This window comes from Bos javanicus, chromosome 3, assembly GCF_032452875.1.
Source record: "Bos javanicus breed banteng chromosome 3, ARS-OSU_banteng_1.0, whole genome shotgun sequence".
Taxonomy (NCBI): domain Eukaryota; kingdom Metazoa; phylum Chordata; class Mammalia; order Artiodactyla; family Bovidae; genus Bos; species Bos javanicus.
In genome coordinates this window covers 28,805,152-28,825,056 of record NC_083870.1, presented here as the reverse complement: position 1 = coordinate 28,825,056, position 19,905 = coordinate 28,805,152, and the positions used below count along the sequence as shown (strand labels likewise).

The following is a 19,905-nucleotide window of genomic DNA, read 5'->3' as shown; positions in this document are numbered from 1 at the left end:
TAGAGACTGTATCAAGGGGATGGGGTATGGTAATAAAGACTCCCAATTTGGATAATAGATCTCTCCCTAGGAGTGCCATCGGAGAAGGCAATGGCACCCCACTCCAGTACTCTTGCCTGGAAAATCCCATGGATGGAGGACCCTGGTGGGCTGCAGTCCATGGGGTCTCGAAGAGTCGGACACGACTGAGCAACTTTACTTTCACTTTTCACTTTCATGCATTGGAGAAGGAAATGGCAACCCACTCCAGTGTTCTTGCCTGGAGAATCCCAGGGATGGTGGAGCCTGTTGAGCTGCCATCTATGGGGTCGCACAGAGTCAGACACGACTGAAGCGACTTAGCAGCAGCAGCAGCAGCAGGAATGCCATTGGGCACTTAAACATTATGAGGGATGAGGTACGACGGTCGATTTTCCAAATTGACGGAGTAATGGAGGGCTGATTTTTGGCCTTAAGGGAACTCCAGAGACCACCTTGATTGTGAGTTCTGAGTTAGGCCAGAGTAGGAAGTTAAGAGAGAGAAAGTGGCTCCAGTGTCTATTATAAAGGAGGTCTTTTTTCCAGCCACTACCCTGTCTGCCCTAAGTTCTGAGCTCGTGTCCGGGACACAGGCTGGGGGGCTGGAACATGGGCCCCATCATTGGAACAACTCTCATAGTGTTGGGCTGGGGTTCTGGGGAGAAGTGGGGATCTCCCCAGGGGTGCTAGGGTGTCTCTGTGGACATTCCATTCTCCAGGTCTGGGAGGTGGGGACCTCTCCAGGGGCATCAGGGCACCCCTGGGGACAGTCCATCTTCCAGTGTCCCCTTGGCCACAGGTCGGGCATGCTTTTGTAGGGGGCCTCGGGTTTGGGCATGCCTTTGCTCAGTATCCTGACTGGTTACATCGGAAGCAGGGTCCGGGGGGTTCTTAAGTCCCTTCTCTAGTTGTCAAAGCTTGCGTCTAATGTCAGGGGCAGACTGGCTGATGAATTGAACATGAAGGTAGAGTAATCCAGCAGGGGTGGTGATATCTAGGTTAATATACTTTTGGACTGCCTCTATGAGGCGTACCAAGAGTAGGGCTGGATTTTCATCTGCCCCTTGGGTGATTTCTCTGACTTTATCATAATTGACATGGATATGAGTATTTTTCTGCATTCCTTCTAGAAGGCAAGTAATCATATGATTGAGTCTCTTGATACCTGGGTCATTGAGCTGGTAAGTCCAGTGGGGATCTAATTGAGGCACCGCCTCATCAACAACTGGGCTATCCCGGTCTTGGTTATGCAAGTGATGGGCATGGGCTTTTGCTGCTTGCCAGATATGGTCTTTTTCATCTGGGGTGAGAGTGGCATTTAGGATATAATATATGTCACTCCATGTGAGGTTATAGGCCTGGGAGAGTCTCAGAATTCTTTTCTGTATCTGGTAGGATTTTCAGAAAATGATCCTAACTTTTCTTCTATCTGGCTCATCTGACAATGAAAATGGCACGTGGACTCAGGTGGGGCCCTCTGGTCCTGCCACCTCTCTCAGGGGAAACGTGTTGGGTACAGGACCGTGTGGGAGGAGGAGAGAGAAGAGGGGAGGTGGAGTCAGGGAGATGGGGTAGCGGGGGTTGAGGGGGAGTCAGGAGAGGTTTTGGAATTGGATGAGGGGGAAGGAGAGGGTTGGTGGGGTGGTGGATAGGGAGGGGGCTCGTCTGCTGTGTCAGACTCTGGGGTGCAGAAGGTCTTGACTGGCGGTTGAAGAAGAAGAGCCCTTTTGTTTGGGAGGCAAGGTGCATAGAAGGACCTCATGGGTGGAGCAGTTTTTGCATAGGCAGGGCCTGTTCCAAAGGGCCCAAAAGGCTTGGGCATGTGGGACCTCCAGCCCTTTGCCATTCCATTTGAGGAACTTAGTGAGATCTGATAAAATATTGAGATAGTAAGTCCCGAACTCAGGCCAGCGGTTTTGGTTGTCTAATTGGTATTGAGGCCAGATCTGTATACAGAGTCGTTTTAAGCGATTAGCTTTGAGTTCAGTGAGAGAGAGTGGCTTGAGATTTTTAAGAACACAGGCCAGAGGGGAATCCTTTGGGAGAGATTAGCCAGACCCCATAATTGAAAGGCAAGCAGAGGCTCCTACTGGGAGCTTAAGGCGTCACCCCTAGTTGCAATAGGAGTTACGAGAAGAGAGCTCTGTGTCGAGGTGGAGCATCCCCCACCGTTGCCTTCAGAGTGGCCTTAGGCTGGGGGTCCCCGGGACCCGGAGAGGACTAAGTTTTAGGGCGCTTCTAGAAAACCGTCCAGATTGGATCTTACCTTAATTTAGGGGCCGGCTTGAATGGAGTGTTGCATGTAAAGCGGTTGAATGGCAAAAGGCTTATGTCCTGGAGTTGGTCAGTCTCACGAAAAAGAGAGTGTAGAGAAAGCAGGAAGAGAGAGAGGCCAATATTCCTCGTGGTACGTGGAAAACCAATAAAGCCCTTACACAGGACTTGTACCGCTCATGAAGTCACAGGGCGTCCTCTCAAGGAGCCCGGGCAGGAAAGTGAGCTCGGCAGGCTTCCACTCTCCAAAGAGCTGTCCGTGGAGAAGGAGAAGGAACCTCAACCCCCCGGGTTTTGGCACCAAAAATGTAAGGTCAGGAGTTAGAGTAGGCGAGGTTCAGAAAAAGAACGAGACTGGCACTCTACAGGATCAGATCACCTTTAATGAGGCGAGCAGGGGCAGCAGTCAGATTAGTGAGCTGCTGCACTTATCTAAGAAAAAAGTAAGTATATATAGGCATGTATGTAGAAAGCTACTGTCTTAAGGGGGCCTGTTCTTTTCCAAGGTTGCTGGGAGTAGTTATCTCTTAAATGGCTGGGGCAAGGAGTTCTGGAGATGGGCCAGAGGCTGGGCCGGCTTGGAGCTGGGCGTAATCAACCTAATGTCTATTTTTTTCTTCTGGTGAGAAAGTTCTTTGTTTTGTCTAGAATGGTGGGGAGGACCTGGAGGGGAGTTTTAACTCCGGGCTACCTTGGGCCATGCAACTTTCCTTTACCTCCTGTCTTCTTTCATAGAAACTAGTACATAATTTTATTGCCTCTTCGAGGACTTTTTGAGGATCAAATTCTGTATCAGTCAGGATTCAGTCCCAGAAGCAGAACTGGGAATTTTAAGTGGTCTATTATAGGGAATAAGTTGATACAATTGTGAAGGTGACTAAGCAAGTCCAAAGTCCATAGGCAGGTTATCAGGAAGGGAACATCATAAGCAGGCTAGAACCTACCAGCATGAATGTTTGGGAGTCTTTCATTTCACTCTCTTTCCTTTTGTATCAATTGTCTCTCCCCTCCTCACAATGATCATTCTCATCATTTTACAAACATAATTTTTTACTTCATGTTAACAGCAACAACAATAATACAAAGTAAAAAACATCACTGGACCTTACAACTCAATCTAGATACCATCCTACTTCTCTGCTCCTCTTCACAACTAAAGTGAAAGTGAAAGTTGCGTCTAACTCTGTGTGACTCCTTGGACTATACAGTCCATGGAATTCTCCAGGCTAGAATACTGGAGTGGGTAGCTGTTCCCATCTGCAACCCAGAGAGCTTCCCAACCCAGAGACTTTCCCAACCCAGGGATCAAACCCAGGTCTCCCGCATTGCAGGCAGATCCTTTACCGTCTGAGCCACCAGAGAAACCCTTCACAAGTAAATTTCTGGCCAAATGAATAGAAAATGTTTCTATCCATTGCATTTTGCTACCTCACCATCTTCCGTTCACTCTTCAATCCCCTGTAATCTGGTTTCAGTCTCACTATCCCATACCATTAAAGCCAAGGTCATCATGGCAGGTACATGTTGTTGCCAAGGTCATCATGGCAGGTACTTTTGATTGTCAAAGCATCCATTCTCAACTGCTCTTTCCTTTGTCCATTTTCACTGTAGAGGCTAGACAACTTATTAAATAAATTCTCACCTTCCTGGAGTTTCCCCTGAAGTTCAGGATGACTGTGTTACATAGATCTGACTAATGAGATGCAAAATAATTCTGAGGGAAGGGGAAGTTTTTCTACTCTTGGTAAAGGGCATATGGTGCTGGCACCACACCTTTCCTTTTCTTCTGCTGTTTTGTACATGAGTCCAGAGCAATGACACCCACTTTCCAGTCATGAGAGAAAGTCCAAGGAAACCACAAAGCAGCAGGCTCTGATGATTGGCTCCCTAATACCTTTAGCTGCTTACATCCAGACTTTTTGTTGTGTGGGAAAAATAACAGACTCCTATTTGGGGTTTAAGTGGATATTTTGTTTCTTGACTCTGAAATTGGTTTTAATTAATTCAATCATCAACTACTTTCATGCTGCTAAATTCAATGGAAGTTTCTCTCTTTATCTTATTTATCTTCTCTCAGTAGCATTCTACTCTATAGAATACCTTCTCCATGAAACACATATTTCCATTTATGCCTTTAATACTTCTTTCGTGGTTTCTCTATTCGCTTTTTAGCTGCTGCTGCTGCTAAGTGGCTTCAGTCGTGTCCGACTCTGTGCGACTCCATAGATGGCAGCCCACCAGGCTCCCCCCGTCCCTGGGATTTTCCAGGCAAGAGTACTGGAGTGGGGTGCCATTGCCTTCTCCACACTTTTTAGCTACTCAGTCTATTTTGTGAGTTCACTTTTCCCAAAGCAATACTTAAATATTGGAATTCCTCAAAGCTGTGTACAACTACTTTTTTTCTTCCAAGGTGATCTTATATAGTTCAATAGCTCTAAATACCATCAGTATCCTGGTAACTTCAAGATTATTACCTTCAGTATTGACATTTCTGAATTTCAGCCTCATGTATGTAATTCTTTGCTTGACATTCTAGATGCTTCATAAACATTTTAATCTCAACGTGGCCAACACTGAACTATTGCTTTCTCTTAACATCCATGTCTCTTCCACTCTTATACATCCTAGTAAACAGTAATGTAATCTGTCAACCAGAAATATGGAAGTAATCCATTTTTCCTTATTTCCATCATCCTTAGTGTGGTAGGTACTATGGATTGGCTCACTTAGTGTCCACTGCAATTAGCTATTCCCTGTTTTTCTCTACTTTAGAGACTGGAAAGTAAAATATCAATTCCTTAGCTTCCCTTGCAACTGAGTGGTTAGTGACATAGGTTTTTTTTTTTTTTTTTCATGACATAGTTTTGATTAAGGAAATATAGATAAATGTCTCTGGAAGTGCTTAACTTTCTGAATAAAGTATCACTAAAAGAAAAATTTTGCAACTCTGTTTTTCTTACTGGAACTTATCTGTGGTACCTAGAAGTACCACATCCATCTTGTGACTGTATGGTTCAAAGTCATATGTTATTATGTAACAGCAAAGAATAAAAGGATCTGAGACACAGATGAGATTGATAGAACTGCTTATTCTCTGACTTCTTTTTGTTCAGGGCGGGGGTGAGGGGGAAGCCTCTACTTAAGTCATTGTAGTAGAGTTTTCTGTTTGTTGTTGTTTAGTTGCTAAGTCATGTCCAACTCTTTTGTGACCCCATGTACTGTAGCCTGTCAACCTTATCTGTCCATGGGATTTCCCAGGCAAGAATACTGGAGTGGGTTGCCATTTCCTTCTCCAGGGGATGTTCCTGCCCCAGGGATCAAACCCACGTTTCCTGCTTCTCTTGCATTGCAAGAGGATTCTTTTACTACTGAGCCACCTTGGAAGCCCAGAGTTTTCTGTTATTTGTAGCCAAATGCAATTTCTGACTCTAACCACCCAATCCATCAGCAAGTCCTATGGGTTATACAACAAAGTATATCTTGAATCTGCCCTCTTGTCTCCTAATCTGTATCACCACCATCATCTTAGTCTAGGTTACCATCATCTCTCACCTGGAGTACTGTGATAGTCATCTTACTGGTTACCTCACTTATTTTGCTCTCCTCCCCCATATATTGCATCAGAATTACGTGAAAATAAAATTCACTCATTCAGTACTTAGTTAAGAATAGAGGAGAATTACTTCAGCTTAACAAAGAGCGTGTATAAAAATCTTAGCTGACATCACACTTAATGGTGAAAAACAATGCTTTCTTCCTAATTTTGGAGGAAAGGTAAGCATGTCCACTCTCACCACTCTTATTGAACACAGTACTGGAAGTTCTAGCCATTTTAATAAGTCAAGAAAAAGAAATAAAAGACATACAGATGGGAAAGGAAGATATAAAACTATTTCTCAAGAAAACCAAACTATTTCTCCTTGCAGATGACATGATTGTCTACATAGAATATTCCAAGGAAAAGAAAAATCTCTTTAGAGCTAATAAATTCAGCAAGGTTGCAAGATACAAGAACAACAGAAAAATGCAATCATATTTCTATAAATCAACAATGAAGTAACTACAATTAAAAACAATACTATTTACAGTCATTCCAAAGAAAATGAAGTACTTACATATTTACTTAGCAAAACATGTACAGGATTTATATGCTGAAATTTGTGAGGAAAGAAATCAAAGTGAGCTGATGCTCACTCACTTCAGCTAATGTGGAAGGTGGGGAGGAGCGAGGCTTTCCAGGAGCTGTGACAAACTTCCCCTCTCAGTACCCCCTCCACAGTCCCATCGCCTAGCATGACTGAGTGTGTGGACACTTGTCACAAACTGATATATAATCTGCGTGTTTTAGAAGGGTTGGGTCAACACCAGAATATCTTGATTCATTTGCAAATTTATTAACTAAACAGAAACCCCCAAGACCAACAGTTCCCTGCTATGCACTGAACACCAGGTTAGCACCATTCACTCAATTGAAAGTTCCTTGGTTGTAGACATTTATTTCATGCTTACAGAATCAAAGAGGAAAACAGCATCTAGCCAGACGAACGCTTTGTTTGTTGCAATTATCTAGAGATTTCAAAAGAAAGCAATATTTGTCCTGAATTATTTGGATGGTATTTTAGCTTTTCTAATTTCCTACCTATGAAGACATAATATGAGGCAAATGTGAAAAGTGATTTTCAGCTGGGGAATGGGCTTCTGACATAAATAAACGGCTACTAATCTGAAAAAAAAATAAAAATTGGGTATTGCATTACCCAATTAAATGAAGAGGTATACCATGCTCATGGGTTGGAAGGCAATTCTCCTCAAACTGATGAGTAGGTTTAGTGCAATTCTTATAAAATTCCTAGCAATTTTGTGTGTGTGTGTGTGTGTGTGTAGAAACACACAGGGCTCAGCTGGTAAAGAACTCACCTGCCAGTGCAAGAGACGTAAAAGCTGTGGGTTTGATCCTTGGGTCGGGAAGATCTTCTGGAGGAGGGCATGACAACCCATTCTGGGACAGTATTCTTGCCTGGAGAATCCCATGGACAGAGGAGCCTAGAAGGCTACAGTCCATGGGGTTGCAAAGAGTCAGACATTACTGAGGCAACTTAGCATGCATTTTGAAATTTATATGAAAAATTGTCTCAGCACATGTCCCAGAATGACTAAGACAATCTTGAAAAAGAAGGGTAAAGTGAGAAGATTCCTCCACTAAAAATCACATTTTTTCTAGTTAGCTACTGCAAAAAAGTGAGATATGGTTGTGGTGGAGAGATAGATAAATTAATTGACAGAATAGTGAAACCCAAAATATACTCACACATGTATGCCCAACTGAATTTTGACAATGTGCAAGAACAATTCAACAAAGGAAGGATCACTTTTTCACAAACAGTGCTCAAGCAATTGACTACTCACTCAGTATTCTTGCCTGGAAGTCCCACGGAAAGAGAAGGTGGTGGACTACAGTCCATGGGGTCACAGAGTTGAACACGACTGAGGAACTGAACACAGACAATCAAAACAAAACCTTAAACTTCGTATCTTATAAAAATAGTAACTAAAAATGAATTCTAGACTTGAATGTAAAACTTAAAATATGAAACTTTTAGAAAAATATATAGAAGAAAATTTTGGGAATCCAGAGGCAAGGAAAGAGTTCTTAGACTTAATACTATTAGTATAATCCATAAAAGGATGAACTGATAAATTATGCTTCATCAAAATTAAAAACTTTTGCTCTGCAAAAGATTCTGTAAAGAGGATGCAAAGACACACTACAGATTAGGAAAAATATTTGCAAAACCACATTTGCAACAAAAGAGTACTATCTAAAATATATAAACAACCCTGAAAACTCAATAATAAAAAGATGAACACTTCAATTAGAAAATAAGGAAAAGGCATCAACAGACATTTCCCCAAAGAGAATAAACAGATGGCAAAAAAACATGTGAAACGACATTCAGTATGATTAGCCACGAGAGAAATGCAAATGAAAAGTGCAAGCTACCACTATACATCTATCAGAAATGCTAAAATTAAAAATCGTGACAATATCAAATTCTGGCAAAGATTTAGGGAAATTGGATCATTTCTATATTGCTAGTAGAAATGTAAAATTATACAGTTATTCTGGAAAAGTTCGACAGTTTTAAATAAAATACAATATACAATTATCATAAAACTAGAAGTTATATGTTTGGGCTTTTACCTCAGAGAAATGAAAACTTACGTTCTTATGTAAATCTGTACGTGAGTATTCATAGCAACTTTATTTGCAGTAGCAGAAAATGGAATTAACCCATATACCCTTCCAAAGGTAAATATTTATACTGTGGTGTGCCCGTAACTGGAGAAGGCAGTGGCACCCCACTCCAGAACTTTTGCCTGGAAAATCCCATGGACGGAGGAGCCTGGTAGGCTGCAGTCCATGGGGTCCCTAGAGTCGGACACGACTGAGCGACTTCACTTTCATGCATTGGAGAAGGAAATGGCAACCCACTCCAGTGTTCTTGCCTGGAGAATCCAAGGGACAGGGGAGCCTGGTGGGCTGCCGTCTATGGGGTCGCACAGAGTTGGACACGACTGAAGCGACTTAGCAGCAGCAGCAGCGGCATGCCTGTAACTGGGCTTCCCTGGTGACTCAAGATGGTAAAGAATTCTCCTACAGTGCAGGAGACTGGGTTTGATCCCTGGGTCAGGAAGATCCCCTGCAGAAAGGAATGGCTACTCACTCCAGTTCTTGCCTGGATAATTCCATGGACAGAGAAACCTGGAGGGCTACAGTTCATGGGGTTGCAAAGAGTTGGACATGACTGAGGGACAAACACCTTCACTTCTTCATGCCCATAACCACAGACTACTACTCAGCAATGAAAACAAGCAAACTATTGATATACACAACAATTTGGATCAGTCTCCAGGGAACTAATGTTGAAGGAAAAAAGCCAATCACAAAAGGTTACACATGAGCTTCCCTGGTGGTCCAGTGGTTGAGAATTGCCTTGTGATGCAAGGGGCCCTGGTTTGATCCTTGGTCTGGGAGGATCCCACATGCTACAGAGCAACTAAGCCTGTGTGCCACAACTGATGAGCCTGCACTCTAGAGCCCATGAGCTGCAACTACTGAAGCCCTCACACCTAGAGCCTGAGCTGCAAGACAAGAGAAGCCACCACAATGAGAAACTCATGCCCTGCAGCCAGCAGGTAGCTCCCGTTCACTGCAACTAAAGAAAGCTGGAGCGAGCAACAACAAAGGCCCACCACAACCAAAAATAAAATAAATTAATAAAAAAAGGTTACACAATATATGATCAATTATATAACATCTTGAAAAGACAAATTTTTAGAAATCGGGGACAAATTAGTGGTTGCCAGAAGCTGAGAATGGGGAGATGGAAGAGGGAGGTGGGTGTGGTTAAAATAGGGTGACTTGAGGGATTCCTAATATTGGAATTATTCAGAATCTTGATTGTGTGATGGGTTCGTGAACCTACAAGTGATAAAATTGTACAGAATTTAATTCATATGTGTAAATAAGTATAGATAAAATTGGGGAGCTCTGAATAAGGTGTTTTTTGTCAATGCCCATATATTGGTAGCTACATTATACTAGTTTTACAAATTGTTATCACTGGGGGAAACTAAATTAGGCACATGCTCTATCTGTATTATTTCTTAAAACTGCAAGTAAATCTACAATGATCTCAATGAAAATGTCAATTAAAAACAAAACATCAAAAGGAAACAAAACAAAAAATATACTTTAGATGGTGTCTTTTCTGCTTAAAATCCTTTAGTGATTTCTCATTATGCCCAGAATAAAATTCAGACTTCTCCAGGCGGGTGACATTCAGCTGGCCAGTCGGGGTGACGGGCTCTCCGTCCTAGGACCATGGCCCAGTTTGTCCGTAACCTCGCGGAAAAGGCCCCGGCGCTGGTCAACGCTGCTGTGACTTACTCGAAGCCTCGATTGGCCACGTTTTGGTACTATGCCAAGGCTGAGCTGGTTCCTCCAACCCCTGCTGAGATCCCTACAGCAATTCAGAGCTTGAAAAAAATTATCAACAGTGCTAAAACCGGTAGCTTCAAACAGCTCACTGTTAAGGAAGCTCTACTGAATGGTTTGGTGGCCACTGAGGTGTGGATGTGGTTTTATGTTGGCGAGATCATAGGCAAGCGTGGCATCATTGGCTATGATGTTTGAAGACCAATTTTTAACATGTGATTATATTTGCTTTATTATTCAAGTGTTCTTGGACCACGTGTGAGCAGACTGCTATTTGAATAAAATAAGACAATGTGTCAGAATCAGTGTTTCTCTATCACACACTACATGGAAGGTCACAGTTTCTCTTGACATTAAGTTGGTTTGTCTTTCGCTTTAATATATTAATACGGTTCTAAATGCATGCCTTTGCTTAGCCTGCAATTGGAAAAGATATATATGAGTACACCAACCTGGTACCTGTATAAATGAGGTTAACTTTATTCTGAAAGCTTGAAATAAATGATATTTAAGCTTTATTTCTAGAAAAGCTTGAGGGAAGGCTTTGAGAAAATGAGAACTTGCTCCAGTAGGCGAAATAATACCATGTGCCAAGCATGATACAGTTAAATCACGTAGCATTAAGAATACAATTTGGGCTGTTTTTCTTTGCAAAAATCAGAGAAAGATCCCTTTGACAACACCTTATTATCAGCTTGAATATAGGCTCCCAAAAGAACAGCATGATGATAATCTGTATATCTTTGTAACATCTTTAACATTAGGACAGAGTGAATGAGAGCAATAACGTATTTTTCATCTGATTTTGATATTTGTTATATTATTAATCCGTCCAGTTTTTAAGGACCTATCTTCGCAAAAATGAAATATCCTGTAGGTATTTAACAGAGTTATGATTTAGCACTGTCCTTGGGTCTAAATAGTATATTATGTCCTGAAATAAATGTAAGTGATTGGTATAAAAAAAAAAAATCAGACTTCTCTCTTAAGGCTGTTATAATCTGGTTTTAATTTCTCTCCAGTCTCATTTTCTTCTGTTCATGTCTTCTGTCACCATTCACCACACTGGCCTTCTTCAGATGTTACACAAACCAACACACAACTAACTGTGTGTTGTTCCCCCTAAAACACTCATCCCTCAACTTGTCCTATGACTAGCTTTTCCTCATCCTTTAGGTGTTGCTTTGGATGTCACTTTCTCAAAAAACCTTCCCTAATGATCTTCCTAGTTACACAGCAAAGAAGTGGGTTAGATTTGTAACTTTTTAGATTTTTTAAAATTGATAATATAGCAACATTAATATATTTTTAATGGCATGTATCTATAAATAGAGGCCAGCTGTGTATTGAGTGACACAATGAAAAGAATAAATTTCAAGAAATTTCCTCATTTGTGCTTATTAAATGATATCAGTGAAACATATGAGCATGAATAGAATGCTCTGTTGACAGAAGCCTGTGTAAAATTTGAAAAATACATTCTACTTTCCTTATTTTAAAAATATCAATATATCTTTAAATACCTTGGAATGAGCATTATGCTAATGTCACAGTAAGTCTAGACTATTATTATAAACCAGGGAAGTACATATAAAAATTTTGTAGCTGTGAAGTTCCAGACGAACCTTTTTTTATTGGCTGCAGCCTCGCTGCTTGCAGGATCTTAGTTCTCCACCAGCTTTTAAACCTGTCCACCTTGATGCTTTTGCACTGTGGTGTTGGAGAAGACTCTCGAGAGTCCCTTGGACTGCAAGGTGTTCCAACCAGTCCATCCTAAAGGAGATCAGTCCTGGTGTTCATTGGAAGGACTGATGCTGAAGCTGAAACTCCAATACTTTGGCCACCTCATGTGAAAAGTTGACTCATTGGAAAAGACTCTGATGCTGGGAGGGATTGGGGGCAGGAGGGGAAGGGGGACGACAGAGGATGAGATGGCTGGATGGCATCACTGACTCGATGGACGTGAGTCTGAGTGAACTCCGGGAGTTGGTGATGGACAGGGAGGCCTGGAGTGCTGTGATTCATGGGGTCGCAAAGAGTCGGACACAACTGAGCGACTGAACTCAACTATACTGAACTGAACCACTGTGAAAGTGCTGAGTTCTAACCACTGGACCACCAGGGAATTACCAAATCTTTTTTTTTTTTTTGTAAAACTAAACAAGGAAGCTGGTTGTCAATGAATTGTAATATCTCAGATGTAATCAAGGTAGAATTGAGGGTATGAGTGGTCAGGATGATGCGAATAAGTAAAAAGTTTGAATCATTGAGCATTTGAAATTGTATTTTTTTATTACAGAAACTTATAACTCTGCTTATAAGTAGAAGTTAAAATTGGGAATTATATAAGCAAAAACATTTTATAAATTATCACTGATATTTGTATGTTAATAGTGAAAGAATTGAAGTTCTTAAAAAAAAAATGTGTTCTCTTAAGAAACAAATGTTCTGGAGTTTAGAAGTTAAGCAATGCTTAAAAAAAAATCAAGTACTTATATGTTTGTTTTGATATTTCCCTTTCCTTTTTTCATACTTATCCTATCATTTCTTGAGGAAAATGTTTTACATATTAAGGTGAAATAGTAAAAATTGACCTGGAACTCCATCATTTCCAGCTTCATGTAGTTGTTTTGCTATTTTTTCATGTAAGGTTGCTAGTAGAGCATCACTTCTTTTAAGACATAATGTGGAGCCTATTTTTGGAGCACTGTTCCAAAGAATAGCAAGAAGAGATAAGAAAACCTTCTTCAGCGATCAATGCAAAGAAATAGAGGAAAACAACAGAATGGGAAAGATTAGGGACCTCTTCAAGAAAATCAGAGATACCAAAGGAACATTTCATGCAAAGATGAGCTCGATAAAGGACAGAAATGGTATGGACCTAACAGAAGCAGACGATATTAAGAAGAGATGGCAAGAATACACAGAAGAACTGTACAAAAAAGATCTTCACGACCCAGATAATCACGATGGTGTGATCAGTGACCTAGAGCCAGACATCCTAGAATGTGAAGTCAAGTGGGCCTTAGAAAGCATCACTACGAACAAAGCTAGGGGAGGTGATGGAATTCCAGTTGAGCTATTTCAAATCCTGAAAGATGATGCTGTGAAAGTGCTGCACTCAATATGCCAGCAAATTTGGAAAACTCAGCAGTGGCCACAGGACTGGAAAAGGTCAGTTTTCATTCCAATCCCAAAGAAAGGCAATGCCAAAGAATGCTCAAACTACCACACAATTGCACTCATCTCACACGCTAGTAAAGTAATACTCAAAATTCTCCAAGCCAGGCTTCAGCAATATGTGAACCGTGAACTTCCAGATGTTCAAGCTGGTTTCAGAAAAGGCAGAGGAACCAGAGATCAAATTGCCAACATCCGCTGGATCATGGAAAAAGCAAGAGAGTTCCAGAAAAACATGTATTTCTGCTTTATTGACTATGCCAAAGCCTTTGACTGTGTGGATCACAATAAACTGTGGAAAATTCTTCAAGAGATGGGAATACCAGACCACCTGATCTACCTCTTGAGAAATCTGTATGCAGGTCAGGAAGCAACAGTTAGAACTGGACATGGAACAACAGACTGGTTCCAAATAGAAAAAGGAGTTCGTCAAGGCTGTATATTGTCACCCTGTTTATTTAACTTATATGCAGAGTACCTCATGAGAAACGCTGGGCTGGAAGAAACACAAGCTGGAATCAAGATTGCCAGGAGAAATATCAATAACCTCAGATATGCAGATGACACCACCCTTATGGCAGAAAGTGAAGAGGAACTCAAAAGCCTCTTGATGAAAGTAAAAGTGGAGAGTGAAAAAGTTGGCTTAAACCTCAACATTCTGAAAATGAAGATCATGGCATCTGGTCCCACCACTTCATGGGAAATAGATGGGGAAACAGTGGAAACAGTGTCAGACTTTATTTTTCTGGGCTCCAAAATCACTACAGATGGTGACTGCAGCCATGAAATTAAAAGACGCTTACTCCTTGGAAGGAGAGTTATGACCAACCTAGATAGCATATTCAAAAGCAGAGACATTACTTTCCCACAAAGGTTCGTCTAGTCAAGGCTATGGTTTTTCCAGTGGTCATGTATGGATGTGAGAGTTGGACTGTGAAGAAGGCTGAGCACCGAAGAATTGATGCTTTTGAACTGTGGTGTTGGAGAAGACTCTCGAGAGTCCCTTGGACTGCCAGGAGATCCAACCAGTCCATTCTGAAGGAGATCAGCCCTGGGAGTTCTTTGGAAGGAATGATACTAAAGCTGAAACTCCAGTACTTTGGCCACATCATGCGAAGAGTTGACTCGTTGGAAAAGACTCTGATGCTGGGAGGGGTTGGGGGTAGGAGGAGAAGGGGACGACAGAGGATGAGATGGCTGGATGGCATCACTGACTCGATGGACGTGAGTCTGTGTGAACTCCGGGAGTTGGTGATGGACATGGAGACCTGGCGTGCTGTGATTCATGGGGTCGCAAACAGTCGGACATGACTGAACGACTGATCTGATCTGAGAGTCAACACAAATGAATTATAATGCAATGACTTATTTTTTGGTTCACTACTAACAATTCTGAGATACAGACCTATCATTTTAAAAAGTAAACAAAACTCTATGTGAGATGACTTGGAGATTTTTATCAGGAATTCTACTCCATAATAGATGAAAACTTTTGAAGAATTCATCATCAGTATTAGAGTCTGAATTCAGAAACTGGAGGTGGACAAGTCCAGATGCCAGGAAAAATAGAGAATGTATACTGAAGTTGAGCCATGTTTATGTGAAAGTAGAACTGGGCAGGACTGAGACAAAAGTGTAGAGTCAGATAAAAATACAGTGAGTCATGAGATCAGAAACGGTGTGACCAGGAGAATGGAGTTCAGTGGTAGAACACATTTGTAAACTTCAGTTCAGTTCAGTTCAGTTGCTCAGTCATGTCCGACTCTTTGCAACCTCATGAACTGCAGCACACCAGGCCTCCCTGTCCATCACCAACTCCCAGAGTTCACCCAAACTCATGTGCATCAAGTCAATGATGCCGTCCAGCCATCTCAACCTCTGTCTTCCCCTTCTCCTGCCCCCAATCCCTCCCAGCATCAGGGTCTTTTCCAATGAGTCAACTCTTCACATGAGGTGGCCAAAGTACTGGAGTTTCAGCTTTAGCATCATTCCTTCCAAAGAAATCCCAGGGCTTATCTCTTTCAGAATGGACTGGTTGGATCTCCTTGCAGTCCAAGAGACTCTCAAGAGTCTTCTCCAACACCACAGTTCAAAAGCATCAATTCTTCGGCACTCAGCTTTCTTTATAGTCCGACTCTCACATCCATACATGACCACAGGAAAAACCATAGCCTTGACTAGACAAACCTTTGTTGGCAAAGTAATGTCTTTGCTTTTAAAACTTTGTAAATTTGCTTCTGTACAAATGTCTTAAAGGAGTGAGACTCTGAGTCTGGTATCCAACAGACTTTATATATGTAAGAGACAATAAAGAGATCTCCTGATGCGAAGAGTTGACTCATTGGAAAAGACTCTGATGCTGGGAGGGATTGGGGGCAGGAGGAAAAGGGGATGATAGAGGATGAGATGGCTAGATGGCATCACCGACTTGATGGACATGAGTTTGAGTGAACTCCAGGAGATGGTGATGGACAGGGAGGCCTGGTGTGCTGCAATTCATGGGGTCGCAAAGAGTCAAAGACACAACTGAGCAACTGAACTGAACTGAACTGAGTGAAATTATTTATAAATCCTATTCAACTGCTTGGATTTTCAGAGTTTCATTTCTGCTACTAATTATCCATGATAACTTGAAAAAGGGATAGTATCTGTTTATGTTGCAGTTTTTCTTAGCCATAAACATGAGAGAGTTGGATTAGATGATTTGTATACATCTAACATTACAGCAGTCTATAAATTATTATTACACACTACTAATTGGTTTAACCGAAATAGCAACCCACTCCAGTGTTCTTGCCTGGAGACTCCCAGGGACGGAGGAGCCTGGTGGGCTGCCGTCTGTGGGGTCGCACAGAGTCGGACACGACTGAAGCGACTTAGCAGCAGCAGCAATGAAACTTCAAGTTGAATTGTTACAGCACCTATATTAGTGGAGTTAGAATTTAATGGTTTTTCCCCTTTGCTTTATGTATTACTCAGTTGTTTGTAGAGGCCCAATGTTTTGAAATAAAAATAGAATGTCAAATTCAATTAAGAAAACAAAGTTTTTACTAAGTAAACAATAAGAAACTCTGGCAGAATGTGACTTGGAAGGTCTCAAAGGCTTCTGTCCTTAATGATCTGGGTGCTATTTGATTTGTGTGAGCTTGTAACTGCCCTTGCTTTGACTGAAGAGGACTGGGTGGGAAGTTCGTCTCTAAGATAGAGATGAAGCATTGCTCTGCAGAGTGTCTATAGCTTAAGTTTATGCAGAGTGCCCCCTCTTTCCACTCCTTAATAAATAGGGAAACGGCTCAGTTGCTCCAGATGGAAAGTTAAAGTCATTGCTAAATCTGTATTCATTCTGTTAGGAAAAGAACAATCTCTAGTAATATCATTGAACTGTGAGTATTTTGTTCTCTCTAAAATAAGAAAAATGTATTTTGTGCTGTCTAAATTGGAGAAGGCAATGGCAACCCACTCCAGTACTCTTGCCTGGAAAATCCCATGGATGGAGGATCCTGGTAGGGTGCAGTCCATGGGGTCACAAAGAGTTGGACAAGACTGAGCGACTTCACTTTCACTTTTCACTTTCATGCATTGGAGAAGGCAATGGCAACCCACTCCAGTGTTCTTGCCTGGAGAATCCCAGGGATGGCGGAGCCTGGCGGGCTGCCGTCTATGGGGTTGCACAGAGTCAGACACGACTGAAGTGACTTAGCAACAGCAGCTGTCTAGATTAAATATGAATGTTAATTTTGTTGGTAACTTTATTATTAAACTATTAAATAATATTAGTTTTAGATATTAAAAAATAATAAGATATTCTTTTTTGAGATCCTTAGATTTCACTAACAGTAAATTAATTTTGGAAGGTGAATAAGACAATTGTTATTACTATGAGAGTCAAACTGTAAAAAACATTTTCCCCTTGAAAATAAAAAATTTAATTAAGTAGATTACACAGTAATTTGATTCCTAAAGAATGACAAGGTAATTTTGGACTGTAGTTGGACTTGATATTTGATGTGATAAGTCATTCCACAGTGCTGTTTACTGTTATATTTTAAAAATTAAACTTTTTTTAAATAAAGAACTTATTGATAAGCTACTTTATTTTTTGAAGCAATAGATTGTATGTAAATTCAGGCCACTTGAAATAAATTCTAATAAAGGTGTATTCAGGGAATTATACTTTTGTTGAAAACTCTATGATTACATAATTATGAAAATTATGTCAGATTATGGACATAGACACAAAAATATTTCTATATCCCTATAGAATATATAAAATATATAGAATATATAAAATATTACTTTCATATTTATGAATTTTCTAAATATTTAATCTATTTTCTCTTTCTATCTTATGCTGTGAAAAATACCTAACATGGTATTAATCACTTTTTTCACTTAGAACTGTATGGATGATCTGATTAGATTTATATGAAATGTCTAGAATAGACATATCCATAGAAACAGGAAGTTGCTTTGTAGTTGTCAGGGATGGGGAGGAGGGAATTAGGTGTTATGCTTACAGATATAGGGTGATCATTTTGGGGTGACAAAAATACTCTGGGATTAAGTGATGGTACTTGCTACACACTCTGTGAATATTTTAAAATCCACTTAAGTATACAGTAATTTAAAAGAATGAATATGATGTTATGTAAATTACATATGTAATTTGTTAAATTACAAATGTAAATAACATATTGATAAAGCTATATAAATCCATGAGTAGACTTCACAGTGTTAAATCCTCCCTGTATTCAAAAGTTAAAGGATAAATTCTTATGAAAGAATCAAGAACCCTTATTTTGTGTTATTAGTCAAATATATTCTTTTCATTTTTCCAGGTTCCAATAAACTCAGAGAATTTTGGCTCAAAAAAGCACTACCATAAAAAATCTTTTTTAGTAGATACTATAATGAAAACTAAAAGGTTTTTCTTGTGAAGCAATCTATTATTTTTTCAATTAAGTCAGTTTTAAGCAACGCATTATTCATGATTCAAATTACATATATTGTAAGTATAAAAATGTGAAAACTTAAAAATTCTTTAACTGATAGATGTACTTCTTAGGAATTGATGTTTTTCCTGTTAAGATTTTATTTAGACATATGAAGATTTACTAAGATCAGTTTATGGCTAAAGCAGAGGAGATGCAAATTCATTTATTCAGTTAAGGTTTTTGGCAATGGCATCCCACTCCAGTACTCTTGCCTGGAAAATCCCATGGACAGAGGAGCCTGGTAGGCTGCAGTCCATGGGGTTGCTAAGAGTCGGAAACGACTGAAGTGACTTAGCAGTAAAATAGCTATCATAATCTGTGAAAAATACAGTTTTTTATAAAGTTGTATTTGTTAAACTAAAAAACAGACTTTGCCCAGGGCAAATTGATCCTCTTGATAAAATCTCCTCTCTTAACTAAGTTATTTTCTTTTAAAATAAATATTTACTAGGAAAGATAATGAAACAGAATCATTCCAAGCCCATTGTAACTTTTCTCTTTGTTTCAATAGGATAGGAAGTTTTTAATTACACACCTCTCTCTATGTTGTTAATAATTTACCTAAATGTTTTTAAACTAATTTTATAAGCTTATTGTTTCTGAAAATTTTGTTTTTCCATGAATACATACTGTTCTATTGATACTTCTGTTAGTTAAAGAGGGAGGGGACATATATATACCCATGGCTGAGTCATGTTGATGTATGGCAACATACACAACACGGTATTGTATGTGACACAACACAGAACACAACACAGAAACCAACACAGTATTGTAAAGCAATTATCTCCTATTAAAATAAATAAATTTAATAAATAAAATATTTCTATTAAACATTAAAAATCTGAAGAAAAATTTAATTAGTGAACATTTTACGTAGAAAATAATGCAACTAGTACTATGAACATCAAAAAGAGATAAATATTTCCTATTTTTAAAAGGCGTATTTTATTCAATGGTTTATTTATGTCCTATGTATGCTCTGAAATGTAACTACAAGCATACCTCATTTCATTGCACTTTGCTTTGTTACACTTTGTAGATACTGAGTTTTTTACAAATTGAAGTTTTGTGGCAACCCTACATTGAGCAAATCTATTGGCATCATTTTTTTCCAACAGCAGTTAGCTCAGTTTGCGTCTCTGTGTCACATTTTTGTAATTCTAGTAATATTTCAAACTTTTTCATTATTATTGTATTTGTTATAGTGACCTGGATCATTGATTTCTGATGTTATTATTGTAATTGTTTTGGGGTACCACGAACCAACCCATACTCATATAAAATGCGAACGAAATATTGTATGTGTTCTGACTGTTCCACTGACTCGCTGGTTCCCATCTCTCTGCCTCTCCTTGGGCCTCCAGATTGTTTCAGACAACTATATTGAAATTAGGTCACTGAGTAACCCTATGATGACTTCTAAGTGCTCAAGTAAAA

The 19,905-nt window shown here is 40.0% G+C and overlaps 2 protein-coding genes across 3 annotated transcripts in view; both read left to right on the top strand.

The window, feature by feature from the left end:
* Positions 1 to 19,905, top strand: part of LOC133243468 (uncharacterized) — a 63,537-nt gene that overhangs the window by 30,652 nt on the left and 12,980 nt on the right. The window lies entirely within an intron of this gene.
* LOC133243415 (ATP synthase subunit g, mitochondrial-like) lies at positions 10,112 to 10,593 on the top strand. Its single transcript, XM_061410304.1, has one exon. It carries the CDS (start codon positions 10,178 to 10,180, stop codon positions 10,487 to 10,489), a length of 312 nt encoding a protein of 103 aa, XP_061266288.1. The 5' UTR covers positions 10,112 to 10,177; the 3' UTR covers positions 10,490 to 10,593.

Coding starts and splice junctions, on each gene's coding strand:
- LOC133243415 (XM_061410304.1), top strand. CDS start 10,178: ATGGCCCAGTTTGTCCGTAACCTCGCGGAAAAGGCCCCGGCGCTGGTC.